Source organism: Muntiacus reevesi, chromosome 8 (genome assembly GCF_963930625.1).
Source record: "Muntiacus reevesi chromosome 8, mMunRee1.1, whole genome shotgun sequence".
In the NCBI taxonomy this organism is placed as follows: Eukaryota; Metazoa; Chordata; class Mammalia; order Artiodactyla; family Cervidae; genus Muntiacus; species Muntiacus reevesi.
Window position 1 is genome coordinate 82,761,283 of NC_089256.1, and position 18,095 is coordinate 82,779,377.

General features: G+C 34.5%; 1 protein-coding gene and 1 non-coding gene across 2 annotated transcripts in view; both read left to right on the forward strand.

The window, feature by feature from the left end:
- KPNA4 (karyopherin subunit alpha 4) overlaps positions 1 to 17,692 on the forward strand; it is a 58,183-nt gene extending 40,491 nt beyond the window's left edge. The window contains exons 11-17 of the mRNA XM_065942633.1: positions 978 to 1,109; positions 4,152 to 4,280; positions 6,993 to 7,097; positions 9,950 to 10,021; positions 11,339 to 11,501; positions 14,253 to 14,347; positions 15,647 to 17,692. Of these exons, the coding sequence (XP_065798705.1) occupies positions 978 to 1,109; positions 4,152 to 4,280; positions 6,993 to 7,097; positions 9,950 to 10,021; positions 11,339 to 11,501; positions 14,253 to 14,347; positions 15,647 to 15,745 (795 nt within the window). The 3' untranslated portion in view covers positions 15,746 to 17,692. The remainder of the gene's footprint in view (positions 1 to 977; positions 1,110 to 4,151; positions 4,281 to 6,992; positions 7,098 to 9,949; positions 10,022 to 11,338; positions 11,502 to 14,252; positions 14,348 to 15,646) is intronic.
- LOC136173909 (small Cajal body-specific RNA 7) lies at positions 4,495 to 4,826 on the forward strand. The gene has a single exon (XR_010664372.1). It is a non-coding gene; the product is annotated as a small Cajal body-specific RNA 7 (non-coding RNA).
- Positions 17,693 to 18,095: the final 403 nt, after the last annotated feature.

The following is an 18,095-nucleotide window of genomic DNA, read 5'->3' on the forward strand; positions in this document are numbered from 1 at the left end:
TTTGACATAGAGTTCATATTCTAGAAAGGCTTTGAAAGTAAAGTTTCAGGCATAATTATTTATTGCTGTGTCTTTGTCAATAATTGCATTATTTAGCAACTTAACAGTTGTCTGTCATACTTTGTTTTGCCATAACTTCTAATTAGGACTTAACATACAAAGATGAAACACAATGGCCTGTTGTACTTTGAAATATAATCATAGTAAGTTAATTACATGAGCTTTTTTGAAAAAGTGGTTTTGGCAGCTGATGTAAATTGTAGTTTGGTTGGTTGGTTCATTGTTTTGTTTTTTTAGACTAGAACATGTCTTTTGATTATAGATCTCACAGATTGACCTGTGGTTGCTTTTAATGTCTTTATCTGTAGCTCTGGGAGACTTCTGCTGTTTGGGTAGTTGCCTCTAGTTTTACAGAGCAAAACAAACTGGTTGGAAAAGATGAAAGTACTATAATCCTAATACTGGACTGTTGGCTTTAGACCAGCCAACATGGTACTGATGTGAGAACACCTTGAGTATATTCACCTACCCCAGATGTTTTTATTGTGGATGCATATACATATAATGTTGGATACATACACTCTTTCCAACTAAATGCATTTATCACAATATCCTTGGGCCTATTATCCCTCAATCTGAGCATTTGGGAAAGAGAATGTCCTTTTCTCATATGTTATGTGCTATATAAAATATTTGTATGTTTGCATCTTTGAGATTGAGGAGTGGCTATCAATCTGTGATTGGGATCATAGGTAACCTCAATATCCTAAATATGACTGGAACATGAACATACTTGATACAGACATTCATAGTTGATTATGCTTAGTATCACAGAGAAGACTAACATTCCAGTGATTTTAAGTGAGAGCAAACAGAAGAAAGAAGATGGTAGAACAATCACAAGTTAGTCCATACGGTTAACAATTTTTGAAATGAGAAAGTATTCAAGGATTATTTGAATTTTTTTTATTCATTAGATATTGGTAGATACGGTCTGGGCCCTCTCTTACCTTACTGATGCTGGCAACGAACAGATACAGATGGTAATAGACTCTGGAATAGTCCCTCATTTGGTTCCTCTTCTCAGTCACCAGGAAGTTAAAGTGCAGGTGAGTTTTTTATTAATAAAAACATGCTACTGTCTGCTTTAAACATGACATTCAAATATGGATAATATCAATAGTTTAAAGTATTTTTTAGTCTAATAAAACATATCTGTGATGGAAAAGAGTGAGTTATATCCCCATTTTAAAGAAGGAGAAAATGAGGTATGATTACTACAAGAATATTCCTTTTCCGTCAGAAAAAAAAGCCAAGTTGACTTCTTTGTAAATTATTGATCTCTAACATAGAGCAGGGCACTTCTTAAAGCAACTTAGGTAGCATCTGAAACAAGTATTGATGGTTTTATTTTTCCTACTTTCCCTATTCTTCTTCTTTCACTCTCCTACTCTTTTTTTCCTCTACAGCTGTCCTTTCTTACTCTTCTTCACTGCACCTGGCAAGTTTAGTTGCTCAGCATCACTGGCACTGTGATAAAAACTTTGTACTGAAATGTACTGCTTAGGGACTTCCTGACTTGTATTCTTCCAGTTATTTAAAATCGTTTTCTTTGATTTTTGTTTTATTGTATTATTTTAAAATCCTTCTGTAGAAGTATCCCAGAGAACCTACATCTAGAAAGAGCAAATAAAGAGCAGGTGAAAATTTCACACAGTTATAAGCAATAACTGTCAAACTATGGTGGTAAAGGGAGGTGCAGCAAGTTCTCCCTGTCCTTCTTAGGTAAATAGCGTGCTTTAATCATTGAATGACAAAGAACCTGTAAACTACAATAATAGCATAAGGAAACTGTTAACCAGATTCACTTTATCAACCTTGGCTATATGATAAAATTAGGTGTGTGAAGTTTAAAGAAAAAAATTGGCTTCCCTTGCCCAGCTTTTAGAATTTATTTCAGTAAATCTGCTATATTTCCTAGAAATCTGGGCTTTAAAAAGCTCTTTAGATTATTACTATGCTGTCAAAATGAAAACCCATCTCTAAAATTGAAAGCACTTGAAAGAAAAGAAGGAACACTTAGCTAAATTCAGAAATAATTGATTAATAGAATACTTTGTCATTTAGGGGTATTTGTAGTCTATTTTAAATATTCCTACTAAATTCTTAGCATGAAGTTTGCATTTCTTAAGTGTGGTACTTAAGTCTTGGTATAGGTTTTTGGCTTGCATTTTGTTTTTGTTTTTTCTGAATGCATCTTCACTTTTAATACTGGACTTTGAGAAAAGAGGGCTGAGACTTACTTTAGCCAGCTCTCAAAGAAATTTAATGTTCTGTACCTTACCTGATAACTAATATAGATTTTTTTTAAACTTTTAAAATTTTTCATGCCATAACTTTGGAATGTAGAAAGAATAATGAACTATGTAGGTTTCCTGTATATTTCTACTTTGCCTCCAGATTACTTTGACACAAATCCCAGATATTGTATAATTTCATCCAGCTTGCATCTGTAAGAAGTAAGCCTATTTTTTTTTAACATTCACAGTACCCAGAGCACTTTAGAAATAATCATTAAAATCCAATCAATATCTGAATTTTGCTTTTTGCCTCATTTTTTTTCACAACTTGACAAAATCAGTAGGTCTTCAAACAAGGTCAGCACATTACATTTAGTAGTTATGTCCTTATGTTTCTGTTACTCTTCCTTATTTCTTTCGCTTATTCAATTTATTTGTTGAAGAAACTGGCTCACTATAAAACATTTTTGAAAGAAATTAAATAAGACCTAAATAAGTAGAAAGATACCTATGTTTGTGGATTGGAAGATTCAGTATTAGGATGGCAGTGGTTCCCAAAATTATCTACAGATGAAATGCAGTTCCTGTTAAAATCCATATTGAAAATACAGTGGACTCAGAAATAGCCGAAACAGTCTTGAAAAAGGAATCAAGTTTGAGGACTTCTCACTTCAAAACCTGACTACAAAGCTAGAGAAAACAAAATTTTGTGATTCTATTATAAGGATAGACATACAGATCAATGAAATAGAATCAAGAGTCCAGAAAGAAACTCATATATTTGTGATCAATTGATTTTCAGCAAGGGTGCCAAGAAAATTCAATGAGCAAGAACAGTCTTTTCAGCAAGTGGTGCTGAGGCTACTGGATATCTGTATATAAAGGAATGGAGTTGGATCCCTATTTCACACCATATTTTTTAAAAATAAACTCAAAAATGAGTCAAACAGCTATTATGAAACATCTGGAAGTATAAACCTCTTAGAAGGCATAAATCTTCATAACCTTGCATTAGTAGTTTCTTAGATTTGACACTGCAAGAAGCCAAAGAAAAAATGGCCAAAAAAAAAATTGGACTTCCAAAATTTGAAACTTCTAAAGAGACCATCAAGAAAGTGAAAAGACAACCCACACAATGGAAGGGGATATTCACAAATCATATATGAAATAGGATTTGTGTCCAGAATACATAAAGAACTCTTAAAACCCAACAAAAAATGGCAACCCAATTCTAAATGGTTTTTAAAAATTGATGTTTTCCAAAGAAGATATACAGATGGTCAGTAAGCACGTAAGATGTTCAGCATCATTAGTCACTAAGGCAGTGTAAATCAAAGCCACAGTGAAGTACCACTTTATACATACAAGGATGGCTATAATCAAAAAGACAGTAACGTGTTGACAAGAAAGTAAAGAAAGTATGATCCTCATGGTATGCCTCTTTGGAATATAATTTGACAGTACCTGGAAAAGTTAAGAGTTAGATATATTATATGACCCAGAAATTCCACACCCAGGTGTATACCCAAGAAAACTGAAAACATGTGTTCACACAAAAACTTTTGTGTTATCTTATTTTCTTTATAGTCATAATTGTTATCTAAAGTTATCCTTCATACTTACTTGTTTATTGACCATTTCCTCTTACAGTAATGGAGGCTCCCCAAGAACTGAGGTTGTATCTGTCCTATTCACTCCTCTGTTTCTAAATCAGTGTCTGACACAACTTGTTCAAAAATACAGGTTGCCATGAATGAATGAAGATATTTCTCATAGCCTGCCTAATACACCTTTGTGTATAAGGAGTGATTCCTATAGAACAACATCTCATTAAATATTTTTATGTTTCAGACAGCAGCACTTCGAGCTGTAGGCAATATTGTTACTGGAACTGATGAGCAAACACAAGTAGTTTTAAACTGTGATGCTCTTTCACACTTCCCTGCACTTCTGACACATCCCAAAGAGAAAATTAATAAAGTAAGTATTTTTAAATACTGTTTAATAGCATGTGAAGAAACCATTTTCATTTATGAAATTAGGGGGTTGAGTATCTTTAATATTTATTGTTAATATAAGTTGTCATTTAGACATTAAGAGAAAGTAAGATATTTTACTCTTTAGGATATGTACTGGTACATGATTTTCCATTTTTACAATAAACCAGTTGCAAACAGTGCAAACTTGGCTCTCCTGGAAATGATGAAATAGAGATAATTGGGTGTTAAATGTATGATTCAAGAATTTTAATATCTAAGTTAAGTAATCTTAAGTTTAATATTTTTTAACTGTCTGATAGTGTGTGTGTGCATGTGCGTGTGTGTGTGTGTGCTTGTGGAGGCTATGAAGAGGGGGCGCTGACTGGTGATGCTGATACTGGAGTGCATCTGAGGCTGTTGTAGAAGCACATGGGTTGTTGATTACAACACTGCCGATGATTATAGCCCGGGAGCAGCTCACCTAAGTAGCCTGACACCCTGAAATCTCTGACAGGTTCATTGAACGTGATCCTGTGATCTGATCCAAAAGAGCCTTCTGCACATTAGGAGTAAAACTTGTTTACTTGTTTTTTAAAAGAGAGTAAATGTTTCCTTTAGTAAATTCATATGTTTAATAAATTTATTAAGTTCGTAAATTATACTAATATCCTACATAGGACACTAGGCAGATATTTTGTCTCATTTCATTCTGTGTTTTCAAGTGACTTTTATTTTCTGTAGGGAAAAGCGACTTCTAATCACCTTGGTAGCAGTAGCACCATTGTGGTATAAAGGGTAGCATAAAAAGGTCATTGAGGTAGACCAGTAAAGCGGTTGAACATCTGATTCTGTTTTATCTTTGCGAGAGATGGTGCAGTGAATGAATATTACAAATAAGTATACAAAAACAATCCATTGTTTCATTTTTGTGTGTTTCCATCATCATGAATAATTGAGATACTCATCTGTTTTGGCTAGGACTCTTGATCAGAATAGAAAAGGGAATAAACAAGATTTGTGTTTGTATTCAGTTCAGTTGCTCCTTCATGTCTGACTCTTTGCGACCCCATTAACTGCAGCATGCCAGGCCTCCCTGTCCATCATCAACTCCTAGAGTCTACTCAAACTCGTCCATTGAGTTGGTGATGCCATCCAGCCATCTCATCATTTGTCACCCCCTTTTTCTCCCACCTTCAATCTTTCCTAGCATCGGGGTCTTTTCCAGTGAGTCAGTTCTTCGCATCAGGTGGCCAAAGTATTGAAGTTCCAGCTTCAGCATCAGTCCTTCCAGTGAATATTCAGGACTGATTTCCTTTAGGATGGGCTGGTTGGATCTCTTTGCAATCCAATGGACTCTCAAGAGTCTTCTCCAACACCAGTTCAAAAGCATCAATTCTTCAGCACTCAGCTTTCTTTATAGTCCAACTCTCACATCTGTACATGACCACTGGAAAAACCATAGCTTTGACTAGACAGACCTTTGTCGGCAAAGTAGTGTCTCTGCTTTTTAATATACTGTCTAGGTTGGTCATAACTTTTCTTCCAAGGAGCAAGTGTCCTTTAATTTCATGGCTGCATTCACCATCTGTAGTGCTTTTAGAGCCCCAAAAAAGAAGTCTGTCACTGTTTCCCCAGCTGTTTGCCATGAAGTGAAGGGACCAGTTTTCTAAATGTTGAGTTTTAAGACAACTTTTTCACTCTCCTCTTTTACTTTCATCAAGAGACTCTTTGGTTCTTCTTCACTTTCTGCCATAAGGGTGGTATCATCTGCATATCTGAGGTTATTGATATTTCTCCCGGCAATCTTGATTCCAGTTTGTGCTTCTTCCAGCCCAGCGTTTCTCATGATGTACTCTGCATATAAGTTAAATAAGCAGGGTGACAATATACAGCCTTGTTGTACTCCTCTCCCAATTTGAAATCAGTCAGTTGTTCCACGTCTAGTTGCTTCTTGACCTGCATACAGATTTCTCAGGAGGCAGGTCAGGTGGCCTGGTATTCCCATCTCTTGATGGATTTTCCAGTTTGTTTTGACCCACACAGTCAAAGGCTTTCGCATAGTCAATAAAGCAGAAGTGGGTGGTTTTTCTGGAACTCTCTTGCTTTTTCCGTGATCCAACGGATGTTGGCAATTTGATCTCTGGTTCCTCTGCCTTTTCTAAAACCAACTTGAACATCTGGAAGTTCACGGTTCACGTACTGATGAAGCCTGGCCTGGAGAATTTTGAGCATTACATTACTAGAGTATGAGATGACTGCAATTGTGCAGTAGTTTGAGCATTCTTTGGCGGCATTGCCTCTCTTTGGGATTGGAATGAAAACTGACTTTTTCCAGTCCTGTGGCCGCTGCTGAGTTTTCCAAATTTGCTGGCATGTTGAGTGCAGCACTTTCACAGCATCATCTTTTAGGATTTGAAATAGCTCAACTGGAGTTCCATCACCTCCGCTGGGTTGTTACAGTTCATCAATTCCTTAGAATTTGTTCAGCCAAGCTTCTTTATAGTCTTAGTGCTTAGAACGTTTTCAAGAAGTTTTTAGAGAGTTAGTTTATTTCATTAGCAGTTTGTCCAGGGAAATACAGATTCTAAAATTTTTTATTATGGGACTCATTCCATAGTAAAAATCATTTAGTCATGGTAGTGAATGCTTTTTCCTAGTTCAGCTGCAGATTTTATTTTTTAGTAAGAAATATTAAAGGAGTTTTTTCCTACAGGAAGCAGTGTGGTTCCTCTCTAACATCACTGCAGGAAATCAGCAGCAAGTTCAGGCAGTAATTGATGCCAATCTTGTACCAATGATAATACACCTTTTGGATAAGGTAAGAAAGTCATCTTGTTAGTATCTGTGTAAGAGGAAAAGAACTTAATATAACTAATTATGTGAATATATATTTTTCTGTTTAATTAGAATCGATACAGTGGCATAAGTAGTGTAGTAAAGTAGTATTAATAAAACTTTCAAGCAATTTTTATATACATGAAACTTTTCTTTTTAGAAACCACTGGCCCTTTTTCTTATCATTCTTTTATCAAAATTACCATTATCTTGGAATTTATTAAAAATTAACTGCCCAAGATCAAACAGCAAGTAATTGTGCTATTTAGTCATATGCCATGTCATCACATGCTTACATTAACGTTTGGGAAAGACACAGTTTAAAATGTCACAATCAAAAAATAATATGTCACAATCACAGCAAATGGGTTTTTTCCTGACCAATGATCTGTTCGTTAAAGAGAAGTTATCTCTATCCTCTTTTCCTCCATGTTTCTTACAAACTGCTAGATTGGGTTCAGTGTTGAGGGAAAAATATTTAATGCTCTAATGATTCACATGGGGAGATACATTCTGTTTCTGCTACATTTAGTGATAATATAGATTGATAAGTGAGCTCAGGTGTTACCAGACCATTCCACCCATTATTTTAATGTTATTCACCATTCTTTCACATAGTGGTTTTTAAGCAATCAAGATGAACATTACCTAGATCCCTTATTTTACTAGAAACTGCAAAATGATGAGTTTGTAATTCTGTCATTCTTTATGTATTAGGCTGATTCTTCAGTAAAGAAGATTAAAGACCATTTCCTTATCAGCTGTTTACTCTTAAATACATTTCATATAGGAAAAGCAAGATAAATGTTTGATTCCTGCTTATTATCACTCAGTTTTTAGAATGACATTGTTCCGTAACAACCTCAAAAGGAGACTAGTGCAAAGTTTTCAGTGTCATTAGGAAATTATGGATTTACATTTATCTGTTTTTATTATAAGTTTCAGTCCTTTGTAGTTATTCTTTCTGACACTCAGGTTGTCCCTGACCAATGAGAATCTCTTTTAAGTTTCGTGCCTGTCTTTTTAACATCACCCGAGTATTTTTTGAGAGCTTCCTACCTTTTGAATAGGACATGATTCCTGGGCTTTTTTTTCTTTTTTTTTTTGGTATATTTTCTCTTTTTTTTTTTTCTTTTTTCATTTATTTTTATTAGTTGGAGGCTAATTACTTTACAATTTTTTTGGTATATTTTCTGACCTAGACCTAGAATTAACTATTTTCAGGGTGTCTTGGTTCCTTTTTGTAGCAAGTGGTATTTAAAGGTCATAGTTCAGATACTAAGAATGATCATTGCTACAAGATTGTCATGGTATCGAGGCTTGAATGAATAAAATAGGTAATTTTTTCTTTTTTTAAGAAAATTAAAGATATACTTATTGTAATTTTTGTAAACATGAAAATTCATAAAAACAAATCATAAATGAAAGAAAGCTATCAGATTTCACTGAGTAAGATAACTATTTTATTTTCACTTCTTTGATTTTGTATTTTTATCTCATCTATGCTGGAAATCTTTCTGTAGACATATTACTTGATATATATTGAGGTATGTAATATAAAATCTGTCAAAATAACAAGACCACATTGATGCAAACAACATAACTACTCCACTTTTAGGATTTCCTTGAGGATTTTTTTGTCTTTAGGATATATTCTATCAATGATGTACTTAAAAATAATGTCACTTGAAATAATTTCTATATGTGAAGTTAAGCCACCAGCTTCATATACAGTTTTTTGTTTCTGTGTGTTTTTTATTTGGGGGAATTGCTTCAGTTTGGGGGTTTTATTTTTCCTTATTTTTGCCCATGCCAAGAGGCTTATGGTTTCTCAGTTCCCCAGTCAGACCCTCAGCAGTGAGAGTGTAGAGGCCTAACCATTGGACTACCGGGAAATTCCCTTGTTTATTTTGTTTTTGGTTATGTGGAGCATTTAGAGTTTCCAAGTGAAAATAAGTACCTTGTTTTCAGGGTAATACACAAAGGTCTAACTTTGTTTCTGTCTGTTCTTCCCTATTCTTTCCCTTAATTTGTAGGTTATTCTTCTATTGTTTCTTCCTTAAATATAAGCAAATGTCTATGTAAAGTTTTTTCCACATGCCAGGTTATATTTAGGGTCACTGGATCCACAAATAGACATAGGTATAAATTTGCTATATAATGCTCATTTATTGCTAGAAAGGTTGTGTACTGTTTTACACTTCTACCAGTCTTACTGACAGATACTTGGATTTTCTCAATCTGATAAGTAAAAGTAGATATCCTACTGCAGCTTTTTTTTTTTTTTGAAGTATGATTGATTTACAGTGTTTAGTATTAATCCATTGCAGTTTTTAAATTTTCTTGGTTAACTCTCAAAAGGTGAGATTATTAAATCAAATATATGACTTTTTAAATGATTTTTAAATTTATTTTTTAATTTGTATGAAAGTAACCTTTATAAGAGTAGTCTTTCTCACAGTCTCATTAATGATGGGTATTTTTATTTTTAAAACTATGTGTTTAAAAGATACTTTTTTTTACTTTGACATTACTTTGACTAAAGTAAAATTGTAACTTCCTTATTTTTTATTAACTGATTTTATTGTATTTTATCATTGACTTCATTTGATATTATGAACAGCGATATCAAGTTAGCTTGTTGTTGGGAAAGTTCACAAAATAGAATCTCCATTTGGTTAGGTTAAATTGGGTTCAAAGCCTTATCTTTATTATATGAATTCATAAAGACTAGAAGAAAACCAGGGGGAGTATGCAGTTGAAAAATCATTTCAGGAAACACCTTTTCCAGTTTATCTTATATTACAGTTTATATCCTTTACTTTGCTTTTATAGGGAGATTTTGGCACTCAGAAAGAAGCTGCGTGGGCCATAAGTAACTTAACAATTAGTGGAAGAAAAGATCAAGTAAGTTCAGCTCTTATATATTTCTCAAAACTGCTAAGTAACAGTACTAATAATTCTAAGATTTGTATTTCAGTAAATCATAATTTAAGATAATAGCAAGATAATAGACATCCTGTGGTATATAAAAGTGTCACCTTGACTTCCTTTAGTTATATTTTGTAGATGTGAAGTGTTCTCTTTCCAGCTTCTTGGCCTATAAGAATTTTTCTAATATAGGGTAAGATGAAGCACTTATATCGTCAGGGTTGTTTTTGATTTTTTAATGTTAAGGAAAAAACAAGACTTTTTAGGTTAATAGAGCAGAATGAAACTGCCTCACACATTCTCCTAACAAATGAACAACAACAAAAATTATCTGACAGTAAGCCAAGCAAGGAACTAAATTCAACTTAAAAGCTGGGACTAGAAACTAGGGTGAACAATGTGAGAGGCCTCGGGCATAAAATTTAAAGAAACAGTCACTCTCAGAGTTGTGCAGGTAACAGAGCTTAACATTGTGCCAACTGACAAAAGAAAATGAGTTTTATTTATTTTTTATCTTCTGGCCACACTGCGCAGCATGTGGGATCCCAGTTCCTGGACCAGAGACTGTACACCCTTGCCTCCTGCATTGACAGCACGGAGTCTTAACCTCTAGACTACCAGGAAAGTCCCAGTCCCAGATATGTTTCACAGACAAGTAAAAAGGGGCAAATTTGGAGCACATAATTTTCACAGATAAGCCATAGACTGAATCCACTCAAATATGAATATAGAGCAGAATATAAATATATTGCATGGCAATAACTAAATAAAAGATAAAAAGATAGACATAAAAAGATAGATAAAAAGATAAAAAATAAAGAAGATAGAAAATTTGCAAATTTTATGGAACCATAGAATAGCAGATTGAGAGGTGGCCAGGTATATGAAAGTGCTAAATGTTAAAGCCAAGAGAGGATGCTGTCACATTGAACAATTATAGTTAAAAAAAAAAAAAAATTATCTGACCTCTTAACTGACTTCATAATTTAATATTAAAGGAGAAAGGATCTCTGAAGGGGAAGTACTCCTTATGGCAAAGAAATGTGTCATATGAAATTGAGTGATTCCTTCATTTTCACTTTAGTTTTTCTTTTCTCTAAGTTCATGAAAAATAAACATACTGCATTAAAAAGAAAAGAAGTTTAGTTTAATGTAGGCTGACTTAACTTGTGAGAAATAAGGTCATGTTTCCAAATTCAAGATTATAAAGTCAAAATTATTCCAGTGAGAGAACAGGGTGCACAAGTGAAATTCAATGAACATTTATTATATCATGTTGTTTTTCCTCTTCAGGTGGCCTACCTAATCCAACAAAATGTTATCCCACCTTTTTGCAACTTGCTGACTGTAAAAGATGCACAAGTTGTGCAGGTAGTACTCGATGGACTAAGTAATATATTAAAAATGGCTGAAGATGAGGCAGAAACCATAGCCAATCTTATAGAAGAATGTGGAGGTAAGTTTATTATATGCTGTTATTCCACATTTTAATGTTCTTTTTGTAACTACTTTTATTTTCAAATGCAACACTTCTATATTTTTCTGTCTTAATCAAGTAATAGAATCAAGTAAATACTATATTCTATATGTACAGTCCTGCTCAGCTTCCTGCATATGGTTAGGTAACTGAATTGCTGCCACATTTAACAGGCACTGTGCTAAAGGTACTGGGAAGACAGTGGCAAACAAGACAGTCCTTGCCCTCAAGGCGTGTAGTCTGATCACGGAGATAAACATGAACTGATCTACTGTGCTGATTACCCTAATAGAAATGTGCACCAAAGTGAAATACCTAATCTGTCCTGGAAGAAGTAGGAAGTGACCTGAGCTGGATTTTGAGAGATGAATAAGGATTAATAAAGTGAAAAGGGATGAAAGGTGTTCCAGGCAGAGATAACACCATGAGCAAAGTCTGAGGTGAGAAATAGCATTCAGCAAATTAAAAGTAGTTCAGTGTTGCTAAATCACAAAGTATGAGGTAGAAACCACCAAACGATGAGACTATGGGTTAGCCGTTGATCAGGCCCCTAGTCTTAGAAGCTTTGCAGCACAGCAGATACTTTAAGGCAGTGGGTCTCAAATCTGGCGGTGTACCAGAGCCTCCAGGACAGTACACAGCATGCCGTAGCTTCAGCTCTTAAGATGAACATCTACACAGAACATGGGAGTTTCTGATGTGGGTGTGGAACAAAATGTTACCAACCTAGGCGAGCATAAAAGTAAAGCTGTTGCTGATAGAAGTGAAAGGAGAGGTAGCTAAGAATAGGAGAACCAGTATCTTCAACTTATTTAATAGAATTTGGAGACTTGAAAATTAATAGAAGTGTTTGTTTTTAATTAAAATCTTTTTAAAATATTAATATAAAAATATAGATCTTGAGCATTGCCTGTTTCACTGGAAGTAAAACCTAGCTTACAAATTTCCCAAAGGATCCTCTGCCATAGGGTACGACAAGTCATTGGAAGATTTTACCAAGGGAATTGGTATGTTTAAATCGAGCATGGATATGAGGGGAATGGAACCCTGGTAGAGCCTGGCGGGAAACCACCTAGGAAAGTATATAGCGATCACACCACAATAAATGAAGGCAGTGATAATAGAGACAAGGGGAAATGACAAGATTCAAGAAATGGATAGGATAGGCTTTGAGGTTTTTGAGATTTTGTTATAGAGTATTGAGGGAAAGGGGAACTTTAATAGTTAGTCTTTCTCTCAGATTTCAAACTGTTGTTGATTATCACCAGTAAGAATACAGTAGAATAAACAGTGTAAATGAAGAATGGCAGATAACATTGTGTTTGAACAGCTTGAACTTTAGGTACTTATAAAATGTCCTCATGGAATTATCAAGCAGGTTTAAAGTTTTAAGCATCTGAAGCTCAGAAAAATGAAGCCATAGATGAGTACAAGTCTTCAACCTATATGTAAATAGTTAGTTAAACCTTTTCATGGAAAGGCCCCATAAGGAGAGTGTGTAAAGTGAGAAATATGCCCAAAACAATTTCCTCCACTTAAGAAATAGAGGACAAATACTCATGAAGGGGCAATTTCACTTTAATTCAGAGATTTTAAAATTAATTATTACTCCTATTAGGCTTCCCTGGTGTCTCAGTTGGTGAAGAGTCTGCCTGCAATGCAGGAGACCACCTCCGGGAGACAAGGGTTCGATCCCTGGGTCAGGAAGATCTCCTGGAGAATGGAATGGCAATCCACTCCAGTATTCCTGCCTGGAGAATCCCATGGACAGAGGAGCCTGGTGGGCTACAGTCCATGGGGTTGCAAGAATCAGACATGACTTAGTGACTAAACCACTACAGAGCAAAACAGTATTCAATTTTTATATCAATAGATTGTTTACATATTTTGCTTATGATTTAATACATTTGTTAGTATTTACAGGGGAAAATCCTCTTTCCCCTGAAATACAGTTGTTGATCATGATCATTTTTCATTATACTTAATAGCTATCTTAACATTCATATTTGTTAATCATGAGTACTTAAAAGTTTTTTCTTACATTCTCACTAGAAAAATTTGGCAAATGCTACAAAATAGAAAGAACTTTCTTTTAACTTTTTTTACTTTTCTTGCCCATTTGGGTTTTTACTGTTTGTTTTGGGGTATTTTGGGTTCTTTTCTTTAGCCATGCCGCATGGCTCATGGGATCCTCGGTTTCAACCAGGATTGAAACCGAGCCACATGACAGTGAAAGCCCAAAATCCTAGCCACTGCGCCGCCAGGGATCCCCAGCTTTAACAGGGCAGTTTCACATACTGTTACTCCTTACAGACACTGACGTATGATACGTCATTTTCTTCAGAATAGACAGATGTCCTGTTGCTTAATTTATATGTAGTTAAACACTCAGGTGTTTGGGCTTTTTTAAATTTTTTTATTTTTTGACTGTAGTGTGCCACGTGGCATATAGAATTTTAGTTCCCTGACCAGGAATTGAATCGGTGCTGCTTGCATTGCACGTGTGGAGTTTTAACTACCAGGGAAGTCCCTCAGATAATTTTTTAAGATAAATATGCTATGTTTATGTTGTGAATAAAACCTTACTGTTTTTAAGATTCACCTTTAGAATAGATACCCCAAAATTCAATTATGTGTTCCCAAGATTATTGTAACCTTTTTGCCACTGTGTTGTTGTTGTTGTTGTTGTTTTAATATTATTGTTATTTCACTTCATAAAATTTCTTACAGGACTGGAGAAAATTGAACAGCTTCAAAATCATGAAAATGAAGACATCTACAAATTGGCCTATGAGATCATTGATCAGTTCTTCTCTTCAGATGATGTATTTAATAATCTTATCATTTTCTTAGTTTTACTTAATAAGTATAAGTCTGAATGAAATTTAAGCTAGGACATATATGTTTGTATTTTAGAGGAATGGAATTGAAATAGATACATAATATTTCAGTATTTTAAAGTCCTTTGGGTTATTAAAAAGTAGTATTAGCTCAAATGGCAAAAAAAGATGAGAATTTTCTTGACAGTGAATAAATTAGGCTTTATTTTCCCTTGATGTCTCTCTATAGTTACCATATTTTATATTGCTAATAGCCTAATGTGTTTATAAACAAAATAGTGAAGTTAGTATATCCTATAATAAATCCATTATGACAATAATCAGTTAATCTGTATTTGAATATTTTGCCACCGTTAATTTTAGTTTGTGACCATAAACAAATACAGTGAAAAAAATTACCAAGAAACATAAGTTACTGTATAATATATATTATAGAAGAATGTTTTCAGATTGTCAGTATATGGTAGTTGAAATTAAAGAATTATTTTTAGTATTATCTCTTTGGGAATGTTAAATCTAAAATTATAGTGATCAGATATAGCCAGCAGTGGATTTCTGGATTGATTTTCTCAAATTTTTAAAAAAGAAAATGGAGTATTATTAAATATTTTGTTAAGCATATATGGTTTGTAGATTAACTTGACCATGACAATACTAAAAAAGAACTAGACTATTTATACCTACAGATTATCAAGCTAAGTCCTATTTAGAATATAATACTTGTTAAAAAGCATGCTTTTTTTAAAAGTAGCTTTTATCATGTATTAAAGTTGGATATTTTTAGAAGTCCTAATTGATAGTTAGGTATACACAAAGCCTTAATGAACTACCCCATAGGCACATAATTTTGTGGTATTTCAACCGTTAGATATAAAGCATATAGAAAGAACATCAGTTATCCATTTTAATACGGCTATTATCTTACTACTTTAAGCTCAAAAGTTGTCTCCAGTTGCTATTAAAATATTAACTGAAGAATACACTTACTCTCCAAAAGTGGTAGCATTAGGATGAGTATACTCTGAATTTGAGTCATAGTACCATCTCCAATCTCTTTCATTCTTTCAGAAGAGACCCATTTTGCATATTCTCTTCAGTTTCTTCCCTTTTGGCATCCCTTAAGGAAAAAACCCCTTTATGAAGTGTTTCAGGGTTCTCAAGGGATGGTAGGACAGTGTTGGCCACCCATATAATCTCTGATACTTTTTAAATAGAAGTGTTAACTACAATACTGTTTTATAATTTAAAACTAACCATCACCTTCTTTTTTTCCCTCCCCCTTAGATTGATGAAGATCCTAGCCTTGTTCCAGAGGCAATACAAGGTGGAACATTTGGTTTCAATTCATCTGCCAATGTACCAACAGAAGGGTTCCAGTTTTAGAAAGATGCTGTGGAAGTTAGGTACAATGCAGCACTGGGATATATATATATATACATATATATAAAAAGGTTTGATCCATCAAGCTTGGCTCATGGGATCTGCTGCTGCATTAAATCGGGAAAGAAAATGTGAAGATTTCATTTGGAATCACAGAAAATGCCCAAATGAGGTCAAGATGGCGAGTGGGTGCGAGTGAGAATGAGTGGCAAAATGTAATGAAAACTCTACATGGATGCTTATTTAGGTTGTTCAAAGTAAAAAGGGCTACAGGTCACAGATCTTCAGTGCCTGAGAAGGAACATTGACTTTGTATCAATTGAGGGGAAAGTGCAGTACTGTCATCTTCAAGCCTTGTAAGCATAAAAGAGATAGGATGCCCATAAAAGTCAAAGGAAAACGAGCCCAGGCCTTGCTATGAAGCAGTGTGTGAGTGGACAATGTTGAATGAATGTCTGGCTCAGTGATGGAGAGCCAGGTTCATCTTTCAAATCTAGGGCTCTTCATTCATGAAGCAGACTCCTAGTCCTGGAGTGACTGTGAACGAGAGTATGGTTGTGGTGCGTATGTGAACGCATGCAAGCTTGATTTGCCTTCAGGGGGCTGATAACAAACTAGTAGAATCATCAGTGAGATCGTGCGTGTTGCCGTACACTGGACCTGCCAACAGAGACCAGCTCAGCAGCAGACGGTGTGTACTCTGCAGCCTGTGTTTCCTCCTTCCCGTCCCCCCTCTTCCCACCCCTCCTTTTTTTTTTTTTTTTTTTTCTTTTTTAGGTTTTTTTTTTTTTGTTTTTTTTTTTTGTGGGAGTTTTTTGTTTTGTTTTTAGTTTTTATTTACTTTACCTAGTATGGCTTTTTAGTTGCTTCTCAAGTCAGAAAACTTTCAGGAAGGTTTCCCTGTGCATTTGCACCAGATGAATGTTTGATGCTATGAAAAGCTTTCCATATCATCAAAACTAATTTGTGTAGATTTTTGCATGAAAAAAAAAAATCATAAATTTCCCTCAAAATAGACTGTGTTGCAGTCCACAAGTTGCCATAACAGTATAAAGCAGTAAAACGTGCTTTTAGAAGCCGTCCTTTTCATTTTCAGAGATAGCATAAAGATCTTTGCATGAGGCGAATCTGCAGCCTAGTTCACTTTTAGATTTTGTTGAGTCCTGTAAAGAAGAAGAAGAAAAAAGTTTCAGTTGTGGTAGAATACCGTGCTGTGTTTAAATGTTACTTGTTTTCAAACTTTGTTTTCTATGAAAATGATATGGAAACTTCTAAAATGGAATTTGGTGCATATGTACTGCTGAATAAAGACCGATGAAGAGGTTTGAGTAGATGTACAAATCAAGTAATGGTTTGAACACCTTTAATAATATGCCTAATCTGTTCAATTGTTTTAGAATCTTTTTATCTTAGATGTAGGCAGCCATGAACAATCTATTTTGAGCCACTTTAGGGAGAAAACTTTGTATTTTTAAAACTTGCATAAAAGTTATGCAAGTGGTTTTTATAAATTGGAATAATACCTCAGTTTTGAGGTTATGCACACTAAATTAAATGTGACATAAATTAATTTGTACAAAAAGAACTCTTTATAAGGTGGCTCATTGTAGGAAATCCTGTGCCTTCCCCTTTGAGCACAAGTGTTGCATGAACAACAGTTTGCTATAAGAAACATACCAGATTAGCCACCATTAGCATCTATATCTACTTTGTGTTTAAAAATCAACTGGTAATTCTGAAACACTGTAGAATGGATAAAAATTATTTTGTGATCATAACTCTTTGTTGAACTAGAGTATTTTTGCAGCATTCCTTGTCATCAGAAACATGGTTAAAGTTTAAAACTAGAAGCAGCAGAAAACTAGCTTGTAAAATTTATCCAAGTAGAGTGCAGGCTAGGCTATCTTGGGGAAATAAACATTAAAACTCAAAGCAATGTTTTACATGGGGCATGTGTGTGTGCTGTGTGGATTTTTTATATATGTTAATGTAAAGTTAGAGTACAATTCAGTGGCTTGTGTTCACTTGTCTTTCATAAGCTTTTAACATTGACCCAACATTACAAAAGAAATTTCTTAAATTCTTTAGTTTCAGTATAGACATATTAATATTCCAACTGACTGGATTTGTTCAGCTGATGCCATCTGTGCTTCTGCTTCTTCCCTGTCCAAACCAATATTCTGACCTTCCTTCACTCCTTCAGCAAAGTGGACTGAGAGAGACAACTTGAGCTATGTTTTAAGTATTCCTGTAGCTTCAGCATATGTCTGCAGATGACAGAGTGCACACAAAGTATGATTTTACAAATGGTGTAAGTTACCAGAAGATAAACATAACAGTGCTCTGCATAGTT